This window comes from Heteronotia binoei, chromosome 11 (genome assembly GCF_032191835.1).
Source record: "Heteronotia binoei isolate CCM8104 ecotype False Entrance Well chromosome 11, APGP_CSIRO_Hbin_v1, whole genome shotgun sequence".
NCBI lineage: Eukaryota > Metazoa > Chordata > Lepidosauria > Squamata > Gekkonidae > Heteronotia > Heteronotia binoei.
The window spans coordinates 55,224,587-55,246,530 of NC_083233.1; the positions used below are offsets into that span (position 1 = coordinate 55,224,587).

The 21,944-nt window shown below is 43.9% G+C and overlaps 1 protein-coding gene across 1 annotated transcript in view; it reads right to left on the reverse strand.

Moving 5' to 3' along the window:
- Window positions 1-18,920, reverse strand: part of TBC1D10A (TBC1 domain family member 10A) — a 43,522-nt gene extending 24,602 nt beyond the window's left edge. Inside the window, exon 1 of the mRNA XM_060249316.1 lies at window positions 18,530-18,920. Within this exon, the coding sequence (XP_060105299.1) occupies window positions 18,530-18,765 (236 nt within the window). The 5' untranslated portion in view covers window positions 18,766-18,920. The remainder of the gene's footprint in view (window positions 1-18,529) is intronic.
- Between the last annotated feature and the right edge of the window lie 3,024 nt (window positions 18,921-21,944).

The window sequence follows — 21,944 nt, forward strand, 5'->3', positions numbered from 1 at the left end:
AACTGCTCCAAAACAAGGCATAATATTCTGTTTGAAATCCTCTGTGGTTCCCCATATTGATAACTGAATTATGAGAGTATGAAAACTGTACTTGTATCTAAACTGACACATCGAAATATAATTACAAATCAAGGTGATATAAGGGCTGATATGTTCATGGAAAAGTTGCTTTTGTTTATAATCATGAGACAATAAGGTTAACTCCCCACTTTTGTGTTTTTTGAAATTCTGTAATAAGTAATTTTTTCTCCCCTTCCCACTGTCAATAACATTTTTGCCCCGATCTGGATAGCCCAACCAAGCCTGATCTCATCAGATCTTGGAAGCTAAGCAGGGTCGACTCTGGCAAGTACTTGTGATGGGAGACCTCCTTAGAATACCAGCAGTCAGGAGGCGGGGGCAGGGCTTTATTCAGGCACCTCCCTGAATATCCTCCAGGCTCCCAGTAGGGGTCAATAACCACAGGTTGTCAATGACTTCCAGGTGCATACACAATCACACATGCACGCACACACCAAATAACATTTTAATTTCTTAAAAGAGCTGGACTCTTTCTTGCTCAAGCCAGAAGAAGCAGCAAGTCCTGAATAGCTACACATCCTTGGCAGTGAGGCATTATCCTTCCTCTTCCTCACAGTTTATCAGTCTCCAGTAATGTGAGTCTGTGACTTTAGCCTCAGGAGATTCTACACTGCACACATAAAAGGTACATACACATCCACCTAAGTAACACAGTGTACTAGGAAGGCCTAGGCAGTGGGACCCAAATTTGTGATAGGCGATAAGCTTTTTTTCTAATTCTTTAAAACCAAACCTTACAATTCTCTGAAAAGGATTACTTTCAGAATAAATACAAATGAACAGGATTGGATGAAGTGAGTTCATAACAGTGATTCATGCAGAAATGAAACTGACAGACTTAGAAGACAAGCACTGGGAGCAACTGACTGGCACAATCACAGCTAACAAAGCAAACTGACCAGAAGGAAACAAGGCCTGAACAGTACATCATGCAGAGATGCCATGGGCAGGCCCCTCTGTATGTGGGAACTGAGTATTCATAGATGCCTTCAGTTTCTCACAGCACATTCATGAGACCCAACACACAGTTTGCAAATTTCTGAACTGGGGACAGGAGTGCCTGAGTGATAGTGGCAAGATAGACAGAAGATTGCGAAGTTGAACATAAACTAGAGAGGATGGAAGTCAGGAGATCTGTGAACAGATTCATTAAAAGCGCTGGTGAATAAAACACTCTTCACCTTCTAAAAAGTTTCTATATATGGCACTCCCCTCACATACACAGACAGCCTGTACAATAAAGCTGGGGCGGGGGAAACGAGGCCCTTAAGGAATTTAGAGAATGTGCACCTGCAAACTTTTATACCAGCTGATCACAGGATTTATGATACAAACAAGCAACACAAGGCTTAAGGATCCCGCTCAGGTTCCCTGCAGTCTCCCAAACCAGGAAAAACAGACTTTTTTTAGCTTTAGAAGACTTCCATGAAGCACCGTTTCTACATGCAAAATGACAAATAGAAACATAAGATAAACATGCTGCATGTAGTAATCATAAAATCAATTAAAGTTTCCACAGAGTTTTGAAAAGGTCTGGTTTATTACTCAGGTTAAACTTCACCTATGCTCTGCTCTTCATTTTTCCCATGCTTCCATAAATCGGGCATCCTCCACAAGCTGATCCATGAGTCATTTTCTTTACCCATTTATGACCCAGAACTGGCAAGCTGCAAATGAAGCCATAATATTCTGCTAGATATTTAGAGTACATCTACTGTGTTTAACAGTAATCCTCTCAGGAAATGCTAGGACTTGGGGGGGTGGGGGGGAGCAGCAGGCCACATGCAGGTGAGAAGCTAATAATTTTCAGTATCCTTGCCAAAGTATAATCCCTAGAATTCCTTGAGAGAAGCCACACCTAGAATAAGACTGGTATTAGTCTACTTAATCTACAGTATGGATACAGAGTCTCAGGACTTCCTTGGCTCAGGGCTTCAGCCAGCCCAGTTTTCCTCAAGGCTTGCTAATGCCACACAATGTTGTCACATTACACACCATATATGCCTGAACTTCATCAGTTTTCAGCAGCAGGCCTTGCTGCACAGAGGAAAGGTAACAGTCTTGGGGAACTCTGTACAGGCAGACAAAGCCACAGCTGGTACAAGGCAAACTCCTGCTTAAGGAATTCCACTGTTCCAAGTTAGCACATACAGTTTGTTGTTTGTGAACCAGTTTCAGGCCAAGGCTGTGGGATCCAAAAGGAAGAAGAGGAAAGAAAGCAGACAGAATGAACACGTCCAGCTTGGAGCTGGCAGCCAGCTCCCACTATCTCTGCCTGAAGTGTACTTTTATGGACTTGCTGGAGCTGAAACGCCAAAGCCACAGTCCACTTCCTCTTCTCTCAGCCTCTCCTAAAACAGGGCAGCAGCAGAAAAAAGGTCAGCACACAGCATGCAGTGAAGAACCAGATCTAAACACTGGAACACTCTTAAGAAACAGGACAGCCTAAAGAAAAAGCCGGACTTGCCAGCATGCCCAATGGCTCATGGCCTTCTTTTAAACAAGGCAAAGCATCTTTGTGCCCAAACCATGTGACTACCAATTTTCCACAGAAACTTTTCTTCCATGATGCTCAGCTTGCATGGGTTACAATTGCAACTGAGTATTCTAACAAGAGCTGTGAGCCACAAGCTTCAGTATCCCATGCCATTCAATCCTGCCCAAAATACCCTTCACATGAACACAGGTAGGCAGGACACAACATGAATCTCCTGAAAGCTGGGTAGAGACATTTCAAGGTCAGCACTGGTGACCTGAATCCTTCCTCTGACAACATTTTCACCTCAGAAATCACTTCTGCCTGACCCGGTTTTGTAGTTTTGCTAGGAGAAAAACAACTGCCTACTATTATATGATATTTTGATTGGTCCCAGTACTGCTACCTAAAGTTTCTGTATCACTTGGAAGACAACATCAGCCTAACGACCAAAGGAATGAAGAATTCAGGCCCCCAGCTCTGGCCAGTCATAATGTACTTTAAATCAGGAAGTCTCCCCATAGTGCTAACATTCTGCAAAATATACAAAACATAAATGTTCAGTAGCACATTCTTGCGATGGAACTGATCTGCAGCAGAATAGAACAGCTCAGAAGAAAACTTTCATATGGAAGTGGGAACAGCATTGCCTTGTACCTTTGTAATTCCAACTTCTGCGCTTCTCACTTATGATGGCATGGAAATTTTGCCACTGGTATTAGCATTTAGCCTTGCATACCTAGTTCTATTGTATTATTCATTGTATATCTTTGTTGTTCACAATATCATTCAATTTTGTACTTCAAGTCCTGATATATTGCTCATTGAATGTCCTATACTGATTGATTACATTTTTTCCTTTCTAGAGCCTCAGTGAAAAACATGGGTTATAATACCCCCTTCTGAGTGTTACATAAGCAACTGGGAATTTGACTCAATTCACAGGTCTTCCACTGTCATTTTCTTAAACCTCCTGCAGTTGTGTACTAAAAAAAACCCTCTGCAGACCTATTCGTTTTTCCATTACATAATTCTAAACCAGATTCCATTCAGCATGCCAGCAGATGCAAGTAATAAGCCAAGCCCTGCCCTACAAGGTTTTGCAGACAGAGGCAATGCTTTGCCATTCTCGCCTTGAGTACAACTCTCAAGCATTCAGCAGCCATACGATGCTTCCCAAGGGGATTACAATGGAGTCTCCTGTACATCCATAAAAGTACAGAATTTGCATTTTACCTGCCTCCCTCCAGCAAGGGAGGTAACAAAACAAGTTAAGAATACTCAGGGTTGAGACTGGCTCTCCTTTGTGTATGGTAGCCTTGTTCTGTGTTCAGCTTATGCCACATGCCAGTATGCATTGGACAAATTTAAAGAGGCTTTAATGCACTCCTGCATCATGCATACTCATCTAAGCGTGAACAAAATAAGAGTACACTGTGCACCAACTGTTGACAAATAAATTTTTAGTGCCCCACCTGAATGGCCACTCTTTTAACTTTAACCTGCCACTAAGTGCAGACTAATGGGGATTTAAACCAGCCACCAGCATAATCCCACTCCCAAATTCCTCACTGCATTAGTTACCAGAGTGGAAGGCAACTCCTGTCTAAGCAAGGTCACTGGAAAAGAGCTCTTTAATTCCTTTCTTTTCCTGTGAGAGCAACAGCAGCTTTGACAGAGCCCTCTGCTTACTGCAGCTCAATTGCAAAAGTGTTTTAATCCTCACTGCTCCCCCCCCCCCCCATGCTAACAACAGAGATTCTATTACAGTTCTCCCACTGTGCTTTAACTACTCACTCCCATTTGCCTGGATCTTGGTGTATGCACACTGGATTCCACTTATATCGGAAGGGGGAAGTTGCTCTTCCCAAGCCTCTGTTTCTGTTCATGTGGAAAGGGGCTAAACAGCCCTTTGCTCAAAACCAAAACGAGAGGGAAGAGTCAATATTTGCTGGACTTTTAGCATTTGGCTGGTTCAAACTATAGCCACAATTATAAGCCAATCAATGACCATAACATATGGATACCAAAGAACAATATGTGAGATCAGACACTATTCACAGTATAGCCCCTATTGATCTGCTACTGATGTTCACACCTAAAATGATTGAGGAGTACTTAGGCAATGAATCCCAGTTCCGAGATTACGCCAGCTCCCATTGCTGATAAAGCAGTATGAGGCTTTGACCCTCTTTCCCTCTCAGTCTTTCAGCTGAGCCCCAAGGCCTGGGAAACTTCACTCCAAGACCCTGGTTACATGTCTGGAGTGCAGCCAACTGCTTGAGGCTCCCAATGTCACCTGAACGGGCCTTTGTGTTCTTCCACGAACAGGCTAGACAGTCCGTCAGGATTTCAGGGGCTGCCAGACAAGGCCCTTTTGTTTTCATATTGAGTTGGGTGGAAAAAGCTGTGATGGTGGAATTCTACTGAGCTGCCCACAGAGGAAGTAAGCATAAAACCTGCCACCTCTAGGCACACCTGTGCTTATTTCCTGTATGCCAGTGGAGAACCACAAGTAAGTCTTAACTCTCATACAGAGGAGCTGTGAGGCCAGGAAGAATTGGGTGAACAGAAAAAGAAAGTTCCAAGGCAAAATTGGGCATACCTTTGATAGTACATAAAACAGCCATTAGTAAGTACTCCCTCCCAGACCAATAGAAGATACAAGTGAGGGCCCTTGAGACTTGTGTGTGTGGGGTATCCCATCTTCATCCCCACATTTCCTTGCCGGACCCAGTGTGGCCCCTAGTCTCGCCTGCAGCCACTGTGGAGTGCTCTGCCTTCCCACCCACCCCACTGCTCTCTGTGGCTCACCCAGAGCAGCTCCAGCAGAGCCACCAAAGCTTCCTCCTCCACCTCGTTCTCAGCAATTCACCCAGAGCTGCTCCAAGCGAGCCTTCTCCCCCATCACCACCAAACTGCTCTCTGCAGCTCACTCAGAGCAGCTCCAGGTGAACCAGCCAAGGCTTCCTTCCCCCCTCTCCCTACCTTTTGGTGGCTTGCCTGGAGCAGGTCTGCTGAGGGTCCCCCCACCCTGCCCAGCAGCTTGCCTAGAGCAAGTCCAAGTGGGCCCACCTCCCCCCATCATCATCCTGTGGTTCCCCTGGAGCAGCTCTAGGCAAGCCAGCTGAGGCCTCCTCCCTCCCTCCCCACTCTCAGCAGCTCACCCAAAGCAGCTCTGAGGTGGCTTGCTGAGACCTCTTTCCCACCTCCAGCAAATCTGAGGTTCTCTTGGCATGGTAACTGCCGGGCCCCTTTCCCGCTGCTCTATGGTAAGTGTGTTGCCTGTGCATGCCCAAACAATGATTTTTATTTTGGGAGGGAGATTTAAACCCTCCAATGTTGCCTGTGCATGCCCAAACAATGCTTTTTATTTTGTGTGGGAGATTTAAACCCTCCGTTGTGAGTGTTTAAAAAAAACTTTTCAGATTTTTCTGCAAACCTAAGGGTTTACCCAAGTTTGCAGAAAAGCCTGTTTGGGGTAAGCATGCTCCCTATCTGCAGATTTAGATATCCGTAGAGAGGTGCCACACCTGGGAATTAGATATACAGATAAGTTAGGAACCCTCAATGAGTTGTGCACCTTCTTCCCAACACTATTTCTTCTTTCTCATCTGCTGGCAGCCCACATATCCTCACCCCTTTCCCTGCTTCTTACTCTGCTTGCCATCCACTAAACTCTTTCATACTCCACCTCTCTCCTCAAAGGGAACCCAAAACAGCTTATATTATGCTCCAGTCCTCCATTTTATCCTCACAACAATCCTCTGAGGTAGTTTAGGCTGAAAGATTCTGACATGGAAGTTTGCTGAGCAACATGGGTCAGTTATTATTTATAAGCCCACTGCACATGGGTCTGGGAGGATAAAGTGGCAAGGGAAAACACAGTGTAAGTCATCCTGAGCTCCTTGAAGGAAGTGGAATATGAATGAGCATTTGGAAAAGTCCTGCTTCATTTGGCTGTCCTTTTTCTACAGATGATAATCGATTCTGGTCCAGAGAAACAGCAAAAAGAGCCCCAACACAAGATATACTAGAAGCAAGCAACCTACCCACATAGGCATCCACTTGCAATGAGGATGCATCATGCAGAACCTGCACAGCTCGTTTTTTCCCTCAGGATGTTGCCAAAAAAGGATAAATGTCTAGAAACATGCAATGCTGTTAAACCAGACTGCAATTAAAGTAGGGGCAACCAAGAGCACATTCCACCAAGAGCTAGCATCCAGTAAGATCTTTGGACAGGGGAGTGGTTTTGACCAGAACTCAGAGCTGAGGATGTAGTTTTCTATCAGCAGCTTGGGTCAGAGGGCAAACAGCAAGCCCAAAGAATTCTTGGAAATCCAGCTGACTGAACAGAAATTGATGCCATGAGTTTCAACAGCTGTAAACCTTGAGGTAGTCTTCTTACAGGAATTGTCAACATTTTTCCTGACTGAAAGCTGCCTTAGATTTACATCTCATGAAACCCTTGCCTCAGTTTCTATTAGACCCTCCCATGGACTTATTAGCTCTTGGGATTCCATTCACTTCCACTGACCCTGGATTGCTGATGGAAAAGGTGACATTACAGACTTATAGCCAGACCTTAAACCAGCTGCCATCAAAACTATACTCAGAGAATTTTTATGAACATCTCTGGAAAGATGCTCAGGCTTCGGCATCGGCAAGCCTCCAATTAAAATAGCAGCCATGAATATTTAATTAAAATCATTTACAATACACCTCTGTCTGCTTTCAACAGGCATTAGTCTGAGAACCAACCAATTCTAGCACACTAGAAATCCAGCAGTGGCAAACCACCTCTGAATGTTTCTTGCCTTGAGAACCCGATGTGGTTGCCATAAGTCAGCTGCAGCCTGATTTGGGGGGGGGGGGGGGGGGAAGAGATCACTGCAGTTGCCCTATAAGGTTTTCAAAGCAAGAGAAACAGAGAAGGTTTACCATTGCCTACCTTTGTGGAGCAACCCTGGACTGCCCTGGTGGTCTCCCATCCAAGTGCTAACCAGAATGAGGCTGCTTAGCTTGCAAGATCAATTACAATCAGGCCAGCTGGGGCCATCCAGGTCAGGTCAGGAATCATTACAGCACCAATATAAAGAGAGCTACACAATATAAAGATAGCCTGCCAAACTCACTTACCAAAAGCCTTGCAGAACCAAAAAGCCTCAGTCCTTCCTAAAGACCAGGAAGAAGGTAAACACAAAAGCTTGACAAGAGATTGTTCCATAACCAAAGGGGCTATGATCATAAAGGCCCTGCTTCTTGATACAGCAATCCTCTGGTTATTCTTTCTATAAAGATCAGGGTAGGGAAGGTATGAGCCAGGGAAAGGTGGGAGAGAGAAAGAAGAGGACACTAATGTCCAAACAGGTTCCTCTGGGAAGTGAGGGAACTGTGAGTCAACACATGAGAGCTCTTCTCCTTTCCACAAACACACACACCCAGCACCTGCCTGGATATAATCTCAGCAAGCATTTTGAAGCAACAGGTCACCTGCAACTATGTAAGGAAGGCAGGGGTTCAAGTAATCATTCTCGGCACAATAACTGCTAGACCTTACAGGCAAGCCATATCCACAGACCTGTCTGCTTCCCAAAAATGACCCCTGGCTTCCAAACAACTACAGATGTTCCCAGCAACTTGCTGTTCCTTGTGCAGGAAAGCAGCACTAGAGGAAGCCAGTTAAAAGTGCTTCTCTGTCTATACTGAAGCCAAGCAGACAAGAATACACAGAAATTCTAGCTTTGAGTTGGGCTGTGGGGAGAACCTGTTTGGCAGTAGTCACAAACAGTCATTATTTGACGGAAAAGCAACAGAAACATCCTGGACTTTTGACTGCTGCCATGGAAGCATCGTATTTGCTCCCCATGGACCCTACTTCTCTGGTTCTAGCACCACTTGAGCTTCAGGACAACCCTGCTTGGCTGAGGCTTATACTTCCTTCTGGCCAGATGCCCTTCCCAGACTGCAGAAGCAGGAGCCCTGATTATTCCAATTTTCAAGGCTCAGCTGAAACTATAAACCTAGCTTTGTCTTCTTCTGACAGACTGTTACAGGTCAGTTTCCACTGTGCCCCTGATGTACAACTGCAAACTCTGTCCAAGCACTTCTGTAGATTCTTCAAGATAAGAGCTTCATAGCAGTACATTCTCAAGTTTGGGTTTGTTTTTTTTTATAATACACAGGTAGAGGAGAAAGTAAAAATTCAAGATAAAGTTAATGAGGAAAGGTTTCTATTTACAGGGGTGAAAATTTCCACGGAAGTAGTCAGGTTTGTTATGGCTGGAGACCAGCAGCAATGGCTCCAACTGCTCCATCCCTGTGTCCGTGTACACACATGAACACAGACACACATGAAAGTGCCACAAAAGCTTCTGCTACGTGTGAGCCTTTAAGATTCCACAAAACTGTAGTTTTAGCAGGGCTGTGTGACTAAGCAGACATCAGTACCCCAAAGTTGCCCAAGTTCTGTGACAAAGAAAGCTGTATTCTCTTAACTGTATAAACTATGTAAATATATGCAGATATGCAGGAAAGTCCTTGATGGGCTGAGTTGGTCTAATGTTTTAGAGGAAGAGTAGGCTTCTCTGACTGTCTAGAGAGCAGAATTCTACTCAGTGGGACTTACCCCAGGAAAGTATGGATTACACTGCATGTCTGTGAGTGGTCAGAGTGATGGCAAATGAAGGAAGCTAGAATGGAAAGAAAGATGGAAGGAGAATGGGCTGCAAGGATAGTTGCAGATTGGTAGACCTGTGGAGATGAAGAATCATATGATTTGAAGCCAGAAATTTCTTTTGCTGCAGAGCTGTAAATGACTAGCAACTTCACTGCCTGCTCTCTGACCTAAAGCCAACATCCCTAGGAAACCCGGAACACCCTCAAGCTAGCAGCCTTGAAAGCATCTCCTATTGGCTGCTCTTAAAGTACACCCATGTACACCCACACTTAAAACACCTCACACTTTTTGATCTGCAAGCCAGTCTGTTGCTTTGCTTTTTATTCTGGCCTCTTTTTCAGTGCTGTGACAGGGCTGACACTAGAACAACAGCACAAAAGTCATCAAGAAAGAATGATTAAGCCCCAAACTACACATCAACATTATTCTGATGTTCAAAGCTACTGTCATTGCTAGTTAATTTTCTGCCACTTCAAAAACAGCAAAAACAAATTATTACATTTACTGAAGGTCAAGGTCTTCCTTGGTTACTAGTCTAACAAGTTAATATTTTAAAAATACAAAACTACTATTTTACTAAGTCAACAGCTAAAAGTTTCAAATAAAACATCCAGCCTGACTCAGAAGGAAGCAGGACATCAAGTTAATCCTCACACTCTCCTATGTCCCTCTCCAAGACTGGAACAAATCCACAGATGCCAAGATTCATAGTAACACCTAGGAATGAGACATATTTTTCCGGCACAGTGCCTGATATTAAGTCAGACCATTTAGCATATGTAGCCCATATGCTATGACTGGGAATAGCTCTCCAAATCTCTGCAAGTGACTTTTCCAGTTCTACCTGGAATCCTTTGAACTAGGTATTACTGATTAAAGTGTGCAAAGTGTGTGCTCTGCTAGTGAACTACAGCTGCCCCCATCCTGTACATACAAAGATAGAGAAGAAAAGTTATAGTCCAGTGGCACCTTTAAGCCCACAAAGCCATGGCTTAAAGCTTTTGTGTGCAAGCACACTTTGTCAAGTACAAAGATACTACTCAATCTTTACTTTTCTTTTAGTCTTTTAATCTTTGTTAAGTCCATACAACTATTGGCAAGTCCTGTCCAGGATATGAATCAAACTTTCTACACCAGGCATGTCAAACGTGCGGCCCAAGGGATGGATCAGGCCCCCAGAGGGCTCCTATTAGGCCTGCAAGCAACTCATTGTTATCTACTTCCTTCTCTCTCTCTCTCTTGCTTTTTTCTGCATCACAGTTTATTTTGCCAAGCTTGCTGAACTGCACAAGAGCTACAGCGCCAAGTCTCTTATTTTCTCCATTGGCTAACCAGCATATGAAGCAACTTACGTACAAAAGCTTGCAATGCCCAGGCATTTCATGTTTTCCCCTGGGTCTTAGACTCCAAGCATTGACCATGAGATTTCTGTAATGAATGTCAATAAATTAAAAGTAGGCTTGCAACTTACATACACACACCTGAACAGCCTACTCAAGATTGCTACAGCACAGACACTGTCTTCATATTTTGATGCAATAATTCAAAGCATGAGATGTCAGTTATCAGAAATTGTTAAATTAACAAATTTTGCAAGAGTGCTAATCTTTTAAACATATTTTAAGTTTTAAAAACATCTTTAATTCTTTTTGCCTCTGTCCTTCATAAAGTTTACATATCCACTACCTGGCATTACATTTTATAAGACACATGGCCAACAAGGTTTCATTTATGTTAGATCCGGCCCTCACAACAAATGAGTTTGACATTCCTGTCTCCGCCTTAAGTGATAATTACACCTCTATCACATGTCTGTCTATTGTTACCTAGAAACTAGATGCTGTACCCAGAACTAAGGCTTTTTCTAGTGTAACTCTTTTCATGGGTTAGTAGTAACATTCCCCCTTCTTTACATGTCGACTTTTTTCGGGCGCCTGTTTCTCTTCCAGCATTAAAACTCAGCTTTGCTACAGGTTACTAAGCTCTTTTTTTTGCTTTCATTCCAACCCTAATTTCCTAAGTCCCCTGCTTCCCTTGCCAGACCTCAAGTGTCAGCTTTCTTCAATTAATGCTTAATAATATAGAATCTATTTTTGAGCGGGTTCTGGTTTTACTGCAAAAAATGTATAGTTTAGTTTAATATGCAGATATTTTGTTCCTTCTGAGCAGCCTTTAGCTACTGGTCATGTTTAAAAGGAGACTAATTGTAGAGTTCATACCACTGGAAGAAAGCAGTTAATGGCTTGAAACTACAGCTCTGTTCCCAGTCCCGTCCCTGCCCCCCACCCCCGTCTGTGTCAGAGAGAGAGAGAATCAGAATCTCAAGCAACTCACTTCTGCAGCAACCTCCCAGTCTCAATTTTTCCACAGATCAGCATTACTTAACCATATAAAGAGACAGATGGCATTTTAATCCAAACCCTTATTTTGACCTAATCTTAAACCGTGCTTCACTCTCATCCTCCATCCATGCCATAATACTTTTTAAAAGCAGATTCATTAGGAAAGTACTAGCTTTGTTCCATTTCCCAGTGAGGAAGAGGCGCTGGACTAATAACTAAATCCAATTTAAAGACATGTTATTTACTTGATGAGCTGCACAAGTATTGGCAAAGCATATGGGAAGGACAGATCCCAATAAAAAGCAATAATAATAATAATAATTAAAATGAGAGCTGTTTAGAATCTGCCTCAGGTTATGAGGAACACCTGAGATTGATTTCAAAATTCGGATCTAAATCTTTTTGATAAAAAATATTCACAATCCATTTTTGATCTGCAGGCTTAAAGTAATGCTGACTCCGTTCTCTACCAAAATCAGGCATGTTTCCCCTCAACACTTGGAAGTACTATTCCTGGAGCCCACACATTGAGTTTTAGCATAATAATATCCATGTGCAATACAAGGACAATCGCTTCTCTAGATTTTAGTACAGATCTGTAGCTTTGGCAAGAAGTTGCTGTTCAAGATGGCTGGCGGTTACTAGCTGTGGGACAAACTACCAATCAGCATCAATGTTCTTTTAAGTATCTTCTAGTGGTCAGTACCCACTTAAAGAAACTGCTATTAACTATCAGTCGTATGAAAGGCTGGACCATAGCTACTGCAGTGTTAAAGCTGGCTGCCCAAGTCCTAAATTGTTACTCACTTGAGCACAGCCTTTGACAACTATGGCAAGAAGGTGAACTAGGAGAGATGCCATGCTCTCTGCTTTCACAGTGATACACTAAATCCCAGTACTGGGTACTTGCCTGCTGTTCTGATATACACTCTGCACAAAGACACTGGGCCCAAAAATATATTACAGCTAAAGAAAATAAGAAGCAAAATAAAGGGAATGTCACTTGTTTGGTATGAGCAGTCCATTTGTCTACCATCAACATTGCATCTCTATCGCAAAGAGCTTGCTTAAGTGGCATCTTTTACATCATTTTCAAAATTTGGGTGATGTGGAATGTTCTTTTTTTTTTTTAAGTACCACGTACGTAAAGCTCTAGTTATGGATTTGTCTTCTCTAGAGTCTTCAAGTCACTACAGAAGAGACATGCATTTTCAGTACCTCATTCATAGTTCTTAATGCAGCCTCCTGTTAAGTTTCCCAGCTGCCAAGGTCCTCCAACACTGCCCCAGGCACTTATCCAGGCAGGATGCTTTTGGCTTCCACCATGGCCACATCTGTTCTTTCCTAATCTTTGTTTTTCTTGCTCTTCAGGCCCCTTTGTCATTATCTTTCCTGGAAACAAAATATATGGGACCAAAACAACATTCTAAGTGTAGACTACAAACCCTTTCCGGAGCACTGACAGGATGCTACAGGCAGTGCTAAAATTAAAAAGGAAATTCTGCACAAGAAGCTGACAACTGCAATTGGCATAAATTATAGATATTAATCAAATTTACATTATTTTTTGCATAATTTATTCTGCAGTTAATAGTTTACTGCTAGAAGAGACAAAGGGCAGCAGAGGGCCTGAGATAACACACCACACACAGCCCAGCCACCAAATATTTCTAGTCAGCAACTCTTCTGGAATTGTCTAAAGATGCTTTCAAGCATATTTTTGCAACCATGTGAGTTAGAAACTTGATTATTAAATGAAAGTTGACTCCTGGGGAACACCTAAGGAATCATGCCATTAGCCAACACTGGATATGGAACTGGTTTTGATGAGAAGACACACATAGCAATCAAGCACTGAATGTGAAACAGCCTTAAGGTCAGGGCACAAGCTTTGGAATGAAGTGGTAAGAGAATAAGGATATTCCCTCACTGCCTGATAGCACATAATCAAGTAGAAATCAGGACACCCAGGGAGCTCAGGATTGTTAACAGCCACCTGCTAACAAGTGAGTAACAACTGCTGTCAAGGCAGGGAAGCTTTTATACACAACACAAAAGCTGGCAGCTTGCTTGCTGTGTTTTCTTTCAGGCCGTTCATATATCATAAATGCTTACACTGGTATTCATGGACAGATGGACTAATAAATGTTGTGAGAAAGAAACAGCTGTGCATTTGCAAACCTAGTCAACAGCCTGAGATAGCTAAAGTCTCAGTGGTTTAACTTGATCCTGATTCGGACAGCCTACAAATTTCCAAGGCTGAAACAATCCTGCCAGGGGAGCAAAAACACAGCATCAAATCAAACTCTGACATGGAATCATGAAAGAATCTGAGCTTAAAGCAACATAATAGGTGTTTTTGTACAGTACTTAGGTTTGGCCTTTTAAAATAGCTTCCAATCAATTTCTCATAAAATTGAACCTTGACAAAAAATAAAGCAAGACAAAATTTGAGATACAGAACTGCAGAAGCTAATTTTACACATGAAGATCTTTGCTACCTTTACCAGATTGTGTTTCCCTTTTTCAATATTCCTCGGCCTCTCCCCACATCTCCAGAAAATAACTGGAGACTCATTTTACTTACTAAAGAACATGCAAATATATGTTCTTGGTCACATCTTAGAACAATCAGCAGGTTACCCTGCAACAAATGCAAGCTAACACAGTTAACATTATGCCATTCTCCCACTCTCCCCGGTCAATCACAGTGGAACACTGGGCTTCTGGCCAGGGATTCCCCAATGCCTATCAGTTGTACGGTAGGCTGCATCAAGGAATCCTGGTAAAGTTTTACCTCCTGGTCTGAGATTATGTCAGTGTTGATCATACAGCACAAAGGGCAATGAGACAGTGAAGTGGTACATGAGGTCTTCCTGCTCTAAGAGTTATAGATGGTGTGGTGCCCTCTTTTTCAAGACATATTTGTGCTCCCCACACTGGTGCACTCCCCAAACACACAAGTTTGGGAATTATTGCCTGCTTTTATGGCACAGTAGTGAAAAGATGAGGTAGGGGAAATAATTTTCAAAATCTTTTTTCCATGTTCTGAAATTGCCTGAATACTTTTTGTGTGACTCATAACAAGAGACTCCTGTTTTTGTTCATATAGCAAAAGAGCAAGAGGAAGGTCCTCTGGCACCCACAAGATGGAGAAGTAACTTGCTCTCCTTTTGGCTCTCACTTATCTCCTTGGCTACATATTCCAGCCTCTCCTCTTTTGTGTTAAAAGTTCTCTTAGGCTGACACAGCCTCCCACAGACAGCTACTCTAACTCTATCTATGCCCCCACAGCCCTAAACAAGTCACACATCCTGACAGCTTAATACATCAAGTGCTTTGTGAACTCAAACAGAGAATCCTCTCGCCTCACTCCTGCCTATACAGCTGCAAGGCTGATTTCAGACTTTGCAGCAGAACTTATTTAACAGATTCAATATTATTTTCTTCCTGTGGGCAGCAAAAGAATTCCCGGTCTTTGCAATAACAGCCACCGAGCACCTGGTAGAACAGTGAGTGGCTTTCAAGCCATGTTTCCAGGAACACTGAAACTGCAGAAACTTAACGAGGAGCAAACAAGTATCGGCAAATAAACTTTAATGAAAGAGAACTGGCCAATCATTTCCCCTGCAACTGCCCAAGCAAATACTGAGCATGTTCTAAGGTTCTTCTTCATGCGGGTCTGACGAAGTTTCCCAGGCCTGGTTTAGTACTCAGGGTCTGATAGTCCAGATTCTAAGCACTTGCAGTGTCCCAAAAGTGGCAAGGGGCCTCAAACCCTAAGAGTTCCTGCATTCTTACTTTGCACAGAGCATCCGAGGAGGTAAGAGAGAGTCAACTGTTTCTCTGAACATCCCACTTCTTCCATATTAAAGGGGCCCATAGAAGGTAACTAGCTCAAGGCACTAAAAAATTACTGCTGCTGATGTTCTCCAAACTCAGGGGTCTGCAGCAGATACATAAAATCTCCTCTGAAAAGGGTTCTAAATGATGTTAGTCTAAAAATCATTAGGAAAAGGCTTTTTTCTTTTTGCTAGCAAAAAACATTTATCCATTTTGATTCGTGTGCAGTACTAATATACAATCACCAAGGGTGCCCTCAAGTATATATGGCAAGAAGTAAAAAATAACAAAACAATCAACTCTTCTTCCTCTACCCCAACAGCAACATTCATTTTTTTTCTTAATCCTTCATATGTTCTGTTCTGCATCACTATACAAAGGCAAAATTGATGCTTACCTAAATTTACTTAAAGCAAAATAAACAAGAACTGTTTATCTTTATTTTAAACAACAGGGGGGGCACCCCATTCCCTCCCCCAAGCAATGCCTCACCAGTTTTGTGAAGCTCTTTTTATTTTTAATTCACCCACTCAGGCACTATTTGCATCTGTCCCCACCCTACTCCCAAGACAATCTTGTGGATTTCACTTCCTTACCTCTGACTTTTGAAATTGATGAACATGTTTCATAATGCTGGGAGAGACCTTCAGGGCCAAAGAGCCCATATTTAAGCCTAATCTTCAACACATTTTAATTTTACCCTGTTCTGACATAGCCTGTCTGCCACTTCCCACCTCTTGTGGGCACACAAACAGCTGAGTGATCTCCAAAACAAAGCATGCACTCACAAATGTGGGTTTATAAAAGTTTAACATTAATTGCAGGCAGGATCTGACTTCTCTCTGCTTAGCTCCCAGGACATTACATATCTCTCTCAGCCAAAAAGGACTAGAAAGACACTATCCAAACAACTGCCCCATCATAGGGTATTCAAGTCCTTTTATTCTGACAGGAAGAAGCTAAAGAATTCATTCAGCAATGGATACTAATTTATTTAGGATAGGAGGAAAACAAAAAAAAAAAGCTTTATTTTTGAAGACTAAAACCTCTTAAAGGACTTCACAGTAAAAAAGCCGAATCTAAAGTATATCTGTAGTGCTAATACAAAGTGGTGGGTACAATCACCGTCCTATAGGCAATCACACAGATGCATTTTTTAATGGGAAGAATTGGTTCTTTTGGGGTTCATTCTATCCTTTTAAGCCATGACTTTGCCACATATCACTACCATTTCTATGTCAGGTGGTAGTAGAGAACAGGCAGCTAATAAAACATATTTGCAGACACAGTTTGTGAAAATATCTGCCAGGGTGGAGGATAGCACTGTTTACATTGAGTATGCTTTTGAAGGATCACATGGTCTGGGCAGTATTTTCAAAGTTAAGGGATGAGCAAGCAAAGCACATTTTTAATGTTCTGCCTTTCTACCGTCACTCACTATAGTATTACAGTTGCCCAACCCTAACTCTTCTGTACCACCACTATTTTGAGAGGCTTTCACTTTCTCTATCACCACAATCCAGGGCAGAAGAAACATCATAGTTCACCAATCATTTCCTCCAGGAACTTCTGGATAACTTTAGACCCAAGATCACCCAGTGAGTTTCATGGCTAAGCAGAACTTGATGCAGAGTCTCTCCAGCCCTAGCCCAACATGTTAATCATGCTGCACACATGACTACAGTATTTAATCAGCTGACCAGTTAAAATATAAACAGGGCTCCTGATCAACCAAACAGCAAGGGGGGGGGGGTTATTCCAAAAAAACTCCAAGTACTGGTATTTCAAATGGTATCCCAAAGATATAAGATTAGACTTTCAAGTTCTATGATCCAACACCTAATTCCTAGTATTGCTCCTATGTACCGCCACAGAAATCTCTTTGGCTACTCCCCACCCCCACCTGCACACAGTACCAACTTCCAAGACACTGCAACCCCCCACCCCACTCCGGATCAGAAATCAGGATGCTTCCTTATTACCAGTCACAGGTCCTCTGAGAGTTAAGATCAAAATAACCTAGACTGAGCTATTTCCTCCATCTCCCCCATCCCCCATTCCAAAGCTCCACTTTCTGTAGCCTATGGAACCACCCACTATGATAAATGTGATAGTCATTACTCACTCTGTGTGTGTTAAGTGCTCTCAAGTAACTTCCGATTTATGGTGACCCTATGGATTAAAAACCTCCTAAATGAATATTAGCACCCTTGCTCAGGAGTCTTGCAAACTGAGGGCTGTGGCTTCCTATACTGATCAATCTGTCTCAAGTTGGGTCTTCTCTTTTCCTGCTGCCTCCAACTTTTCCTAGCCTTATTGTCTTTTCCAGTGACTACCTACAAGTACTATGATACTTCTTCAGGGACGATTCCAGATGGGTAGGTAGCCATATTAATTCGTAGCAGCAAAACAAAGATTCTAGGGGCAATTTGACAGTAACAACATTTATTCCGGCGTAAGCATCTGTGAATCAGACCTCGCTTCATCAGACAGCACTAAAGCGGATGCGGAGAATAAATCAGTTTGCCTTTCAAGTCCCCACTGAACGCCGGTTTTGTTTTCCTGACGCTGCAACAGCTTCCTCAGGCTAACACCGCCCCTCACTTTGCCCTCCAAGCCCATAATCCCCTCTTCAAAAAAGGCCCACACAAGGATGTCCGGGGAGGGGGGACGAAGCTCCAGGGCCAGGGGTGGCCAAACTTGCTTAACTTAAGAGCCAAACAGAATAAACATCAGATGTTTGAGAGCCACAAGACATGAACATCAGATGTTTGAGGGAAGGAAGGAAGGAGGAGAGAAGTGGAAAGAAAGCAACTTTAACTCTACATACATTCCCGAAGCTGCCAGCTGGCTTAGCTTGGAGAAGTGATTTAAAGAGAGGGGCTTTCGAAGCCAGTGGGGGCTTCGAGAGCCCCACAATCCGTGTGAAAGAGCCACATGTGGCTCCCGAGACACAGTTTGGCCTCCCCTGCTGCAGGCCAAAGTCCCCAGTGAGCGCCCAGAGCGGTGACGCACAGCGAGAGGAAGAGAGCTCCCCGGGGCTCGGGCAGAGCGCGCGGGTGACCGTCCAGCCCGTTTCCCCTCCCTTCCCCGCCGCCCACTTACAGAGCCTCCCTGGCGGGTGCGTCGCCCTCAGGGACAAGGAAGCCGAACTTGTCAACGCGCCGCTCGCCGCCGTCGCTGCTGCTGCCGCCCACCGAGCTCCGCGATTCACTGTCCCGCTGCAGCTTCGCGTCCATCTCGCCCGCCTCTGAGGCAGAGTCCGGCGGCGCGGCCATCCCGTTCGCGGAAACCAAAGCGACCCCTCCTGCTGCTGCTTCGCCGCCGCGGTTCTTGGCCATGACCGGCCCCCTCAGCAGCGGCGGCGGCAACTAAAGGGAGGAAGCCGACCTGGCGCCATCACCGCCTGCCAGGAGCCACCTCAGCCGATCCGGCCCGGCCGCTTCTGCCTCAGCGCTTCGGACACGCCCATTGGCTGCAGCGGCTCCTCTGGGCCCGCCTTCACTCCGCGCCCATTGGCTGTCTCCCAGTGTGATCGACGTGTCCGCCCTCCTGCCTCAGATCAATGGGCGTCGAGTTTCCCGCTCCTCCTGTCTGGGAAAGTCTAGTGGTCTGGGCAAAGGTCTTTGGCCGACAGGGTTGTCAATCAAGGTCTTAAAGACGCCTCCTGAATTTGCCCATTGAATCGTGCAGGCGTCTTGTTTTACTTTCTTCGCCATCCCGGAGGCACTCCGGATATCTCAACTCTTGTTCAGTTCTGCAGATGACAAACTAGGGAGATTAAGTTCTCCTCAGAATCTAAGGCATTTTTGCTAAGAAAAAATTGTGATTGGTTGGTATACTTTGGAATTCTGGAGCACAGAAATGTTGCTAACTTGAACTCATGCCCTGAATTCCCTTCTCTCTTTCCTCGTTCATTATTCTTTGTTCTTGTTTTCTTCCCCGTGCCATGTAGATATTTCTGCAGAATGAAGTTTCACTTCATGTGTCTGATGTACTGGCCTCTAGCCTGCAAAAGTTTATGCTTAAAAAACCTTTCTGTCTTTAAGTGTCACAAGATTCCAGTTTTAAAACCTTTGCTCCGTCTGTGTAACAGAAGTGCTCCTCCTGAGCATGTGCAGAATGACCAATGAGCAACTTGTGCATACATACCACCTAATACTTAAATACCTCTGCTTTCTGTGCAAGGAATCACAACCCCTTTTAATATTTTAATTGCTCTTACATACTGCACCTTCCAAAGATTGTCATTGCAGGTTGCTGGTTGTCTGTTCAAATCTTTGTTAGACAAAAAAAGTTGTAGGCTGCCACATCAGCCTATAAGAACAAGCCCAAAACCACTGGCAGTAATACAAACCCAAAACAGCACCATCACTGATCAAGGTTTGATCAGGGCCTTTTCTGTGGTGGCACCAAGATTATGGAACTGTCTACCAGCAGAACCAAAATCCATAGAAACTGTTTCACCTGGCAATAAGCTAGAAAAAGCAGGAGTCAGGTGAGCTGCAGTGACTTCAGAGTCAAAGCACTCCTTTTGAAACGTGGCCCATGGCACCACCACAACCCTATGGATGAGAACAAACATAAGTGCTCCTCACAAAGTCCTGAACTTATGGCACAATAACTTCCCACTGTAAGGGAGGTAGTTTCCCACCAGCTGTGACAGCTTCTCTCTTGAGAACCACTAAAGTCAACAGGGCTTAGAAGGGTATAACACTGCTTAGGATAGGCGCTGCAGATTCCTCATCAGTGCAGAAGCCTGTTATTTGGACTGCATCACTTCCCTGGCCACACTCCCTGTTTTCTTGCCTTGGTAATAGATCTGACTACTTTGCAATCTGAACTCCATTTGGCAGTCTGAAATCCATAGAAACTGGAAGCTAATTGTGTGTAACAGATGGAAACACACACAGTATCTTGCTGTTTGATTATTGTGAATGAGGCTGCTACTAATAGTGCCTGAATAAAAAACGTGTCCTGTCCCTTTAACAGAAACTTCATGGGATGTTGTTTTACAGGACAAAGAGCCTTTCTTTGCATAAATACCTGATCCTTCCCCTCAGGTGGAAAGGGTCACTTCCTTAAACTGTAATAGATTACTTGACAGACCTAAGACCAGCTCCTAACAATTTGGTCCAAGGCCCTGCCCCTGCTGTGCCACTTTTAGCTGTGCCACACTGACAACGGTGGCCAGCAGGAAATTGTGTGGAAACAGGCAGCTGAAGCTTGTCATGGCACTTCAATAACATTCCTTTAAGCCACTAATCAAGGGATAGAACAATTTTTCTTCAGTTCAGCTGGCAACCCTAAGAGAAATAAGCTCAGTCTCTCTCTCTGGAAACATGATAAAAACAATGACAAAACCTATACAAATCACAAAGTAAAAGGCACAGAGCCCCCCCTGCCTCACCCCTTTTATTTTCTTCTTCTTCCTGCTCACCTGCCAACCAGTGTGGCTCTAAGATGACTTAGTGTGAGCTAGCTCACAGTATTTTAGCCTCTGGCTCACACATTCTTGCGGACTCTTATCTGGGAGAACCGGGTTTGATTCCCCAGTCCTCCACTTGCAGCTGCTAGAATGGCCTTGGGTCAGTTATAGCTCTTGCAGAGCTGTCCTTGAAAGGGCAGCTTCTGGGAGAGCTCTCTTAGCCTCACCATCTCACAGGGTGTCTGTTGTGGGGGCAGAAGATAAAGGAGATTGTAAGTTGCTCTGAGACTCTGATTCAGAGAGAACAGCGAGGTATAAATCCAATATCATCATCTGCTCCTCCTCTATGAAAAAATGGCCCCAGAGCAAACTAATTTATGCAGGTGCTCACAGGTTTTATGTCAGTAGCTCACTAAGTAAAATTTTTGCTCACAAGACTCCACAGCTTAGAGGGGGTATTGCTGCCAACCTGCCTTTATTTGTTCCCCCATTTTCATCATTCCCCTCTCTTTTCCTATTATCTTTCTGAAAAACGTTTGGCTATGTTGTGTGGTGGCTGCCAACTCAGGGCTGGTCCCAGTTGTGTAGTGGCTGCAGCTGTCAGTGGGCCAGGCCTAGGAGCACCATAGCCACTTTTGCCAAGCAAGCTAAATCATATCAGTAGTGAGTTTCTAGAAGTTGTTGCTGAGCCTGTCATTGGCAAGTCCTCCCCCATCAGGGGACAGGACAATCTGGGGGAAGGGGTGTTTCCTGAGCTGTTTCGGTCTCCCGCTCTACTCCTGCTCCCCGTCCAATAGCTTTGCTTGCCAGAAATCAAGGACTAGAATGCTTGGCAATAGTGCTGTGGTTGCCAAGCGACCCCCAACAGCCACAGAGTCCAGTAAGCATTCTTAGTCTTTATGTAATGTGCTACTACCTGTTTTAATCTACTGATTTTACTATTTTATCTGTTGTTAATTGTATATGGTAACAGGCTATTGACTCTGTTTTTATTGTGATCTGCCCTGAGCCTGCTTGGAATAAAAATCTGAACTAACTAAACAAATAAATGCTACAGATGTTGTTTTTGTTCTTTTGGGGATTTTTGATTCC